The following is an 11,507-nucleotide window of genomic DNA, read 5'->3' as shown; positions in this document are numbered from 1 at the left end:
AGATCAACCCCCTTCCAGATCACGCCCCCTCCTGTTATTTTAAAAAGAACACCGCCGTCTCAATCCTTCAAACCTTTTTTTAGCTCAAAACCAGAAGTATGGCCTCTACAGCCCTGCGCCACACTGAGGAGGAAGTTCTGCGGCCGAGGCACAATAGTACCTGACACGCCCGGTACTATCGCCCCTTGGAGAAGCAGCAGCAGCAAGCCGACGAGCTTGACGGTTGGGCATCTTCTTTTTTCATCGATACCGTGAAAACCGCGGTGTATCATCTAGTCAACCTAGTAATCAACAGGTACCTCACTGACGAATGCAACGGCTGTAAGTCCGATCACCCCGCCAGAAACAACACGAGTGTGTGCAAGTCTTGGAGGATGACTTTTACGCTGAAAATTCTCACAGCATCAGAAAAAGACTCCTCACCCCACGTTTCATTCCATCTATTCAACGGCTTCTGATTGCTCGCAACATCAAAATGGACGACGTCAAAGTCCGCATGGTGGCGGAAACTCTCTTGCACGAACTGAAATCGGAAAGGAAAGTCTTTGACGCCATAGCCGAGGCATACACCAATCTGGTAGGTTGGACATGGTGAAAATCAGACAGCTACGGCTGGTCGCAGAGTGTTACAAAGGAGGCTGCTAATGTTTTCTTTGTAACACTCTGCGACCAGCCGTAGCTGTCTGATTTTCACCATGTCCAACCCTACCAGATTGGTGTATGCCTCGGCTATGGCGTCAAAGACTTTCCTTTCCGATTTCAGTTCGTGCAAGAGAGTTTCCGCCACCATGCGGACTTTGACGTCGTCCATTTTGATGTTGCGAGCAATCAGAAGCCGTTGAATAGATGGAATGAAACGTGGGGTGAGGAGTCTTTTTCTGATGCTGTGAGAATTTTCAGCGTAAAAGTCATCCTCCAAGACTTGCACACACTCGTGTTGTTTCTGGCGGGGGTGATCGGACTTACAGCCGTTGCATTCGTCAGTGAGGTACCTGTTGATTACTAGGTTGACTAGATGATACACCGCGGTTTCACGGTATCGATGAAAAAAGAAGATGCCCAACGTCAAGCTCGTCGGCTTGCTGCTGCTGCTTCTCCAAGGGGCGATAGTAACCGGGCGTGTCAGGTACTATTGTGCCCTCGGCCGCAGAACTTTCCTCCTCAGTGTGGCGCAGGGCTGTAGAGGCCATACTTCTGGTTTTTGAGCTAAAAAAGGTTTGAAGATTGAGACGGCGGTGTTCTTTTAAAATAACAGGAGGGGGCGTGATCTGGAAGGGGGTTGATCTTAAAGGTTGTGGGTAGGAGTGGCAACAATTTTCAAAAACCGTAGAGTTGGCCAACGTGTCTCTCTAGCAGTTGCAACTTTGGAAAAGAGCGGTAATTTTCATCTGTTGGACTTGAAATTCTCCATGAAAATGGCATCTTCCAGCCCTTCTGTTCAATCAACCATCAAAGTGGCTGAACCTGGTACATACTTGGTACTTGGTACTATCAGGGATGCTGGGCAATCTTTACTCTCTGAAGAGCCATCCGAGAGCCCTGCATTTGAAGATTGGAGTGAAGACGCACCGTATTCACCAGTATCAGATGAGCCCACCCCCTTCGCCACCACAACTGTGGACTATGGACACTGACAACGAGGAAGATTTTTGTATTTCGGCGACTCTCCAGACATTGATGAGGTAGACTGGGCATGGCCACCCTTCCAAGGTCCTGAGAGATTACCGGAACCGCTATGGGATAATGATGAGGACTTACCCAATGTACCCGCGTAATCGTTGATAAAATATGCAGTTACAATTCTTTTCTGTAAAAAAGCATTTTTATTTTTGTATATAAATAAATGTTGATGTTGTGCTATGGGATTGTATGTTTCAATTTTACTTATAATGCGCCAAATGACTACAACAGACTACTCAGGCAATGCCGTCCAGAGTAAGGATTTTGTTAGCCAGTGTTTCTAAGATTTTTACTCCCCGTTACGATAACCTCAGTTTTATCTGAACTTAGAAGCAGAAAATTAAAGCTCATTATGTGTCTAAGACATCCCGACAGTTTAACCAATAAAAGTGGGTATCATATGCATAGCAGTGAAAATGTACGCTATGTCTTCTAAAGCACGTATAATGTAAACAGAACTGTTCTTTGCACAGAAGCCTGTGGAGCTTCATAATTAACCTCAGTGTGTGAAGAGGCCTCTCCATTTAATAATAGCTTATAAAATGTTATGGCCAACGGTGTTAAACGCTGCACTTTGGTCTGGCAGGGAAGATTTCAACTTTTCAATATGAATGAATGAAGGCTGAAAACTGATTAGATTAATGTCTGATGATCTTTTTTCTGATTCTTCAAGTTTGTAACACCGAACATATTAAGGGATGATATAATAATGATAATAATAATAATAATGGATTGGATTTCATATAGCGCTTTTCAAGGCACCCAAATTGCTTTACAATGCCACTATTCATTCACTCTCACATTCACACACAGGTGGAGGCAAGCTACTGTTGTAGCCACAGATGCCTGGGGCAGGCTGAAGAGGCAGGCTGCCATATCGCGCCATCGGCCCCTCTGGCCACACCATATAAGGTTCACCATATAAGGTTCACAGGAAGAGTTGAATTAGACACACATTTACTATTTTTCTTTGTACTCTTTCTTTCTTGACATGTTTAATATGATTACTATCAGAGGAGAAAATGAACCTTGTGTAGTTTAAAACTTTTATTTAATCAAACTGTAATGTTGTTGAACTCTGACGGCCGTGTCTTTTAATCTTGTCAACAAATCCTTAATCACCTAAATGTGGCATTTATCATCTTGTAAAATGTTCCCTCTGCTTCTGTTGCACATCTCCCCTGACACTCTCTGCTTCACCTGCCCTGTGCAGCTGGTCCAACCCCTGCCTCCTCAAACTGGGTGTTTAAATCTCTTTACCTCTGTTGTGAACTTTACACAAAGTTTGTGGTAACAAAATCAAACTGAAGAGGAGGATCTCGTTTGAAAAACACACACTCAGGAGACAAAATAAAAAACAGTCTGCTCAAAGCAAAAGCAGAGCCCTCACAGTTGGTAGTACAATACACTGTGACGACGTACGTATTAGATGCCCTCAGTCCAAAAGCATAAATATGATAAAAATGGATCACCGAGAATATCCTAAAAATGGCAATGAGGGGAGTGTTACAGTGAAAAAAGCAGCCAAATTTTCATCTGAAAATGTTGAATTTAGTAACATGCTCTGTAGTTTGATACTGTCTTTACAGACAAAGCGATGTTTAAAGCCTTTGGACGCGCATTTGATGAAATGCACTCATTCTCCTTATCAGCTGGAAACATTAAAGCCGTAAAATGGCTTTTTTTGAACGGATAAAACTATGAACAACATCGATGTTAGTCTGATTCAAAATTTGAATGTACCGTGTTGAAGGTGCTGGTCTTGTTGAATTATTAAACATACTTTCTTTAATTTTTCGAGCCGCAAAAACCAAAACTTTTAATTTTCTTCTGCTTGAGTCTCGGCCTCGGGTAGCTCTACTCATCATTGCGAGTCAGTTGTCTGTTTGTGCTACTTTTTTCAAGGAGCTGTGGATTATTGGTAAAGGGTGACTTTATGTGTTTAGTTACTTAAGTGTAAGTACTGTGGAAAGTTTCACCTTACATACATAGGGCTGACAGTACAGGTTCTGAGGTAACTGTTTACAAAATGTTATAATCTATTCAAAGGTTCTTTGCAATTTTACGTTGATAAACATTATCCTTAACATATTTGACCCGCATAAGTACTATGCCATCACACTTCATTTAGAATTGTTTAAATAACTCGTGTCTTAAGTCATTCCATCACACAGAAAATTAAAAAAAAACCCACATGGTTCACTTTTATATCACAAAATGTTAGAAATATAAGTCGTTCATAACAACCTGAAAGGTGGGAGTTTAAAATGCAAACCAATGAACGCTGAAGTAGAAGACTATAATGTCACAGAGCACACGGTGTCTATTATTGTGTAGACATGTATAAATAAGAGCTTAATTTCTTAAGAAATAAACAGGTGGAGTGGTTTTTATCAAAAGTAGTAGTTACATCTATGGCTAAACCATTGTCCCCAAAAACTTTATAAATCTACTGTGTGTAAGGCTGTGTAAGTAAAGCTTGCCCTTCACACCCGCGTGTAACAAACCATTTGTTGGGGTTGTGGATTGACACCTCAGCATTGTGAAAGTGGGGAAACATGTTTGTGGCTGAGATAAGATTCTGCTTACAATTAGAATCTCAGTTCTAAATGAAATTCAGATGTTTTTTGTTTTTTTAAGTGTGGCTAATGTATTATTTGACTTCTAAGGCACACACACACACACACACACACACACACACACACACACACAAGAACAACAACAACAACACAGAGAAGAAGAAGAGGGGGTGTTTTACTATGCGTCATAAAAACGCAATCATGCATCTTCCAACTGTATCTTTCTGTCTGGCTTTAGAATCATTGGTTGTTTACTGATCCGTACTTTGGGAGTCATACTGTTGTGATACTGGAGAAAAATGGTAAGGTTCGATAGACTAAACCATTACACACACACACACACAAAACTTCAAAACCTAGAGAGTGAGTGAGACTGCTAGCTGTGTGGTTCAGCAATAAACTTATCTACAAATGTGTTAGTAAAGAAACCGCAAACTATAAAAGGAATCTGAATTTAAATAGAACATAGTAGTGATGGATTAAGTGCAGGAAACACTAGTATAAGGTGTCTATGGAACAAATCTCCTTCAACGTTCAAAATGACCAAAGTGAGGCCTACAAGCGTTTCTCTCAGTTGGTTGTGTTTAGGGGAAAAGCTGCTAAATACACTGAGACTGCTCCACATTGTTAGTGAGTTAACTCTGGATGTCTGTAGGTTTGTCAAACTTGGAGTGTACAAAAGCAGAAAAACAGTAAAAGATTCAGACGGTGAAAGTCTGGTTTATTTCATGAACACAATGAAACATTTTACAGTCCACAGAGCAAAGTAGCATACATGATAAATAGATACACATAACATGGACAGTGTGAAGTAAAACTCATCGTCTTACCACATGTTGTAAGCTTAAAATAAACCACAGAAATTAGAGTTTAGTGTTTTAAAGTCATCTATTAAAAACATTACTGAAGTGACACTTTAACGATGCTTCATATCACAGTGTTTATGATGATAAAACATGTTCTCTCATTAGCAGATGTCTGCGCTGTCACTTGTCATGAAAATGTCCAGAGCCGGGGTTCAGCTTCCTCTTCAATTACCAGTGATCATTAATAGGGCCACAAAAGATTTGTTACATTATCCCCATAAACAACATGTTTTATAGAAATCACTGTGACACAAAATATTTAGATTCTTGTTTCACAATTTGCATGAGCTCAAAATCTTTAGAGTTTCATATTTATAAAGTATCGCAAATAATACAATAATACCATTGTATGAGCTACACTTCTTGTAAAGATGATTGGAAACGCGTTTGAAAAAGCTCCTGCTGTGACCTTCCTTCTGTGAGGGCACACACACACACACTCACACACACACACACACACACACACACAGAGAGAGAGAGAGAGAGGGGGAGATCATTAATACAAAGCATTGGAGTCGGTTTTGGATTTTCACTTGTTGTTGGCTTTAATATGAACAGTCACATAAAATTCGTTCCAATTTTTTGCCTTTGCTTCAATTAGGATGTTTCTTTAAATCTACAACACCTTCCTTTTCGAAAAGTTTACTGACATAGTAAAGAAGTAGCTAGGGAACTCTGTAAGTATGAGCAACAATAGCTTAAGGACACTATGTCCAATAAAGAGGAATTCATCATCTGCAGTTCGTGAAAAAGCGCAATATTAAAAACAATTCAGTAGACCCTCAGAGTGCGGATACAAACTGTTTTCAGCTGTAGAGGTTAACTTCATGCACTTATCAACATGTAGTTTAGAGGCTTGCATTAGAGTGCTTTGGTGCTTGGGCATCTTTTATTTAGCATGGTTGTACCGTTGTGAATGTAGCTATATAAATAAATACGCTCAAGAGTCTATCGTATGTTTGTCATGCAACTAAAAATTCGAAAATATATTTTTAAATCAGTAACTTTGCAAATTTAGAGGATTTGTTTTCGGACAACATATGTGTCACATTTTAAACAGGGTTTGAATAATCAGCACTGACATACAGACATTTATGCGCTGGGTATAACAGACATGCTTACCGTGTGAAAGGCCCGCCGATGTCTTGGAGCAGAGAAACACGCTGTATTGTTGCTTTTCTCTGTTGTATAAGCAGCGCCCGTAGGTCAGAAACGCTGTGTGCGGGTAGCAAAGTCGGCTCCAACGCACATCCAGGCATCTGTCTGAAAGAAAGGTGTCGCTGCAGCTAGCTCTCAGGATAGTCATGCATTTATTTATATTTGCATTCTGGTGCGTTAAACTAGCAGCCTCTGTGTCCCGCTTGGATCATTATTCCGAAAATTCAGATATTTAAATAAAATGGTGAATTGGCTAGTGATGAGGAAAGAATATGTGTTTGTTTGTTTTTAGAAGTATCATAGTTTATTTCTAAAGGAATACATGTTATTTGTGACACTGTTTGAAAACTATTAGCCTCTGTGTGTTTCAGAGCGGTAAAGAAAAGCAAAATGCTCCTAAACTAGTTAAATTAAAAGTAAAATGCTCGTGCTGATGAACGAAAGTGTTATGCTCTCAAGGACCGATGTAAAGGGTTAGTGTGGCTGCTTAGGGCATTTTTATATAGGTGTGGGGCTTGGTTTCAGCTGGCCTCTGAGATGTAGAGATAAAGGTGTAATGGCATGATAAAAGCTATAGTGGCTCCGATGGACCTAGCACAGCCGGACCTCTGCCATAAGATAAAGGAGACTGTTTGTATTGAAAACTATGGCAGTACAATTGAGATGCTGTTGATAAGGATGGCCTCTTCTGCTGACTGTAGGGGGTCTAACTGTAACCCCCCCCCCCCTCTGTCTAAATGTTGCAGAATTAAGAATCCCTGTTTATTTCTAAAGGAATGCCTGCTGTTTGTGGTATTCTGTTTGAAACTAATAGCCTCTGTGTGTGAATATGTGTTTTTAGAAGGTGGAAAAAACTTTCTGTTTAAAAACTATTAGCCTCTGTGTGTTTCAGAGCCCTAAAGAAAAAGAAAAATACCCCTAAAACTAGTTAAATTAAATGCTGCGTGTGAATATGTGTTTTTAGAAGGTGGAAAAAACTTTCTCTTTAAAATTATTAGCCTCTGTGTGTTTCAGAGCCCTAAAGAAAAAGAAAAATACCCCTAAAACTAGCTAAATTAAATGCTGCGTGTGAATATGTGTTTTTAGAAGGTGGAAAAACTTTCTGTTTAAAAACTATTAGCCTCTGTGTGTTTCAGAGCCCTAAAGAAAAATACCCCTAAACTAGTTAAATTAAATCATCTATGTCTAAATAACAGAACTCCGAGACCTATACAATCCTTTAAAAAAGAGTTTAATTAAAACACATAATGGTTTCATTAAATAAAACGCTATTAAACACATGTAAACTCATATGACCTCTGAACTCACAAGTCCGTTCACGCGCAAAGTCCGTTCGCGCGCACATGGACGCGGAGGGGATGCGGGTGGGGGGTGGGGTGTGGGGGGGTGTGGGGGGTGTGGGGTGGGGGTGGGGGGGGGGGGGGGCAAAAAAGCTATAGGTATATTACTACTAAGGTCACCTCTTACAAGCTTCAGGTCCACGTTAGTCACATCAGCTGACTGCAGGCTGGAAAATCTGATTTGGTTGTTGGTTTGGATCTGACAGGGTCTGGGTCCAGACTGTGGTCTGCCTGTTTGTGACCTCTGACCTTTAGTGACCTCTGACCTCCTGTTGCAGGTGTGTGTGTGCTGCTGCTGTCTGCACCGACTGTTTCTGCAGGTGAGTTGATGAAGTGAAAACAATCAGTGAGACTCCAACAAGAACACAAATACACTTACTCTGTGTGTGTGTGTGTGTGTGTGTGTGTGTGTGTGTGTGTCTGTGCGTGTGTGTGTGCGTGTGTGTGTGTGTGCGTGTGTGTGTGCGTGTGTGTGTGTGTGCGTGTGTGTGTGTGTGTGTCCTCCAGTGTCTCTGTCTGTCGGTCCAAACCTTCAGCAGGTCTTCAGTGGATCTTCTTCAGTGTATCTGAGTTGTGATGATGATGGACAGACAGCTGATGGATGGACAGTGAAGAGGACCAGAGGAGGACTCACTGAGGACTGTGGAGCAGCTCCAGGCTTTGGGAGGCTTCTTGGTTCCTACTGTGTTGTGGATCTTTCTGCTCCCAGTGAAACCTTCTGGTGTGAGGACTCCTCTGGACAGCAGAGTGACAGAGTCTCCTTCAGTGTCCAATCAGACACTAAAGGTGAGATGTTCCAGCTGTGTCTCTGTCTCTGTGTGACTCTGCTCTCATTAACTCTGTTTGTCTCTGATGGTCTGATGAAGGTGTCATCCTGGAGATCCCTGCACTTCCTGTGAGGACAGGAAGTGATGTCATTCTGCGCTGCAGACAGAGGAATGGTGCCACAGTCAAAGCTTATTTCTTCATCAAAGGAAGTTCTGTTGGTCTTAAACCAAAGCTCATCATCACTAACATCACGCAGGCTGATGAAGGTCTCTACTCATGTTCTACTGATGAGAGTGGAAAGTCTCCTCAGAGCTCTCTGAGGGTCAGAGGTCAGAACACTGACATCACTTCCTGTTTAAAAGCTGATGTAACATTGTGACCTGATAATAAACTGACTGAACCATCTTCATCATCTCTCCTAGAGATCCTCCCAAAATCATCCATCCTCCTCCTCCTCCTCACTGTCCTCCTCCTCCAAGCTCCTCCTTTAAAAACTGCTCTTACGTGTCCTCCCTCTCCTCCTCTCCCAGCATCCACCTGTCCTCCTCCTCCTCCTCCTCCCTCTCTCCTGGTCCCAGTTGTAGCAGGTCTGGTCTCTGGGCTTCTCCTGGTTCTGGTTCTGGGTGGAGTTCTGTTCCTCTGCAGTAAACTCAAAGGTGATAAACCTGCACAGAAGTAAAAGTCTTGTTCCTTTATCGCTTAAAGCTGACGAGAGCAGCCGCGCTCCCATCAACTCCTTTAAAACCTGCTGCAGGATGAGTTGGAACAATAATGTTTGTGCGTTTGAAAACAGAGGAGTTGTGTTTACACATCACACATTCAGCTGGTCCCAGGTTTCCTTCCACTCATGTGTCTGCAGGAACACCAAGTTCACAGCACTTCCTACTGTCTGACAAACACCATCACGCTGTCAGCACCAACCATCACATGAGTTTGATGTGCACCATTACTCCTCCTGTGCTGATGTTTCTCTGTGTGATGTAGGAGGTCGGGGAGCAGACCTGTGGAGCTGTGGAGGTGACGGCTGTCTGAGACGGAGCGTCTGCCTCTGCTGTGAGTCTCCTTCATGTTTCTCCACATGTATTATCTGTGTTTCCACCACTGGAGGGCGCTGTGGGTTATTGATGTGTGGGAACAGTAACCAATCACTGCAGTCTGAATGCTTCTCTTTGGTCATGTGACCATTTGATCTCTGATCAGTGTGTTCTTCAGTTTCAGGCCTGTTTCTGCTGACTGCTGCAGGTGAGCTGATGTTCCTACACCTGTCTGTCCTCATCATGACCTCTGACCTTTGGTGACCTCTGTCCTGTTGCAGGTGTGTGCGTGCTGCTGCTGTCTGCTCTGGCTGTTCCTGCAGGTGAGTAGAGGATGAAGAACAAACACTAATAAATGAAGGAGGAGGGAGAAAAGTCCTCTGGAGGAAGAGCCACAGACAGAGTCCTCCTTCATTACTGCTGCACTTACAAATATTGTTACCACACTCTGCTCCTTAATCAGGAGTCTCAACACCGTTTAAAGGGACTCAGTGTCATGATCCTGGGTTTTGGCCCAGTGCTTTGTTCTGATTGTAATGCTGTTCTTACTTATTAGTATCAGTTTTTGGTTATTTTTATTATTAGTAGTAGTTTTCATTAGTCTTTAGTTTTCTGGTTTCTCATCAGTGTTTATTCCTTTGTTCCTGACATCCTGTTTCTTTCGCTGCTTGTTTAGTGTGTTTCACCCTCAGGCTTTTTCAATTATTCAGGTTCTTGTTTATAGTTCATATTTAATTCATTGTAGGTTATCCTGCCTCCTCTGTGTCTTGTCAAGTCTGTGTCTCTCTCAGACGTCCAGCATTTACCCATTAAATGCTTTATTTTCAGTGTCCACTTTTCTTTTTTGCTCCTGTTTTTCTCTCTCTGTCCGTTTTGCTCTTTTCTCTTTTTCTCAAATTTCTCCAGCACAATTATCTGTATCTCCCTGTCTTTATTCTACATGTGTTGCTTTCTTTTTCTTTCTCCCGTCTTGTCAGCTGTCAGCACTGCACAGTGTTTACCACCTGGAATGCACAGAGCTGATTGGTCGAGTAGTATCCCGTGGGATGCTGAACCACTACTGTAAAGACCAGAAAGGCTGTACCAGTTAAAACAGTCCACCTGTTAGTGTCTTAAAGCCTGTTTGAGTTCACGCAGTGTAATATTCCCACAGAGATTTTCTAGTCTTACTGACCACTCAAAGTGTTTGGACTACAGGTCCCACTCATATCTGCTTCACACCCACAGCTAATTTAAAATCAACCAACCTGTGGTCACGTCTTCAGACTGTGGGAGGAAACTGGAGAACCCACAGAGAGAACATACTAGAGATGGCACGATACCACTTTACGTCCGATACCGATATCATACATTTGGATATCTGCAGATACCGATATGAATCCGATATAGTGTGTTTTTTAAATATCTTGCTGCATTGTGTATAAGTTCATAGTCAAATTAAAAAAAAAAAAAAACAGTAAAGCTATTCTGCTACACCTGTATTCAATAAATATACAGCACCCAAAATGTTTCATAGTTCAGCAACACTAAAACCTGCACCACCCTTCCTATTCTGGTATTTTAAAGAGCATTAGCAGAAATATTAAACAACCTAACTAACAGGGTTGTAACTCCCAGCAGCGTCTGCCTCATGATGCTTAATCGACATAATCAACTTTAATTTAATGCACGTGTAACAAAAAAAATAAATTCACAGAAATCAGTTATTTTTCTACAATAATTAAATAGATTCAACATCTTTCTTCAACAGAATTGCAGACTGCACAGATTTAATCTTCCCAAAAGTACTATAGCTTACTAGGGTATATTAGACTTGACAGTTACTATATACAGTAATGGACTTCTATACATTTTACATCAGATTAATAATAATAATAATAATAATAATAATAATAATAATAATAATAATAATAATAATAATGGATTGCATTTCTATAGCGCTTTTTGGGTGCAAAGTGGGCGATAAACAAACGAGAGACGGAGTCGCGACAGAAAAGCCGATCAGCTGATCATTGATCAGTTTCATTATTGAAGCAGGAGAGAGAGAGAGAGAGAGAGGCAGTCGCTCCATATATCGGTTGT

At 41.5% G+C, this 11,507-nt stretch overlaps 1 protein-coding gene across 1 annotated transcript; it reads left to right on the top strand.

Moving 5' to 3' along the window:
• The first annotated feature begins 475 nt into the window (after positions 1-475).
• On the top strand, positions 476-9,704 carry LOC109201628 (uncharacterized). The gene is made up of 7 exons (XM_025905291.1): positions 476-577; positions 713-863; positions 8,131-8,409; positions 8,484-8,720; positions 8,922-9,047; positions 9,376-9,444; positions 9,604-9,704. The coding sequence occupies exons 1-7, from the start codon at positions 476-478 to the stop codon at positions 9,687-9,689; spliced, it is 1,050 nt and encodes a 349-aa protein (XP_025761076.1). The 3' UTR covers positions 9,690-9,704.
• The last annotated feature ends 1,803 nt before the right edge of the window (positions 9,705-11,507 follow it).

This window comes from Oreochromis niloticus, linkage group LG3 (assembly GCF_001858045.2).
Source record: "Oreochromis niloticus isolate F11D_XX linkage group LG3, O_niloticus_UMD_NMBU, whole genome shotgun sequence".
Taxonomy (NCBI): domain Eukaryota; kingdom Metazoa; phylum Chordata; class Actinopteri; order Cichliformes; family Cichlidae; genus Oreochromis; species Oreochromis niloticus.
This window is presented reverse-complemented; position numbering and strand designations above follow the sequence as displayed.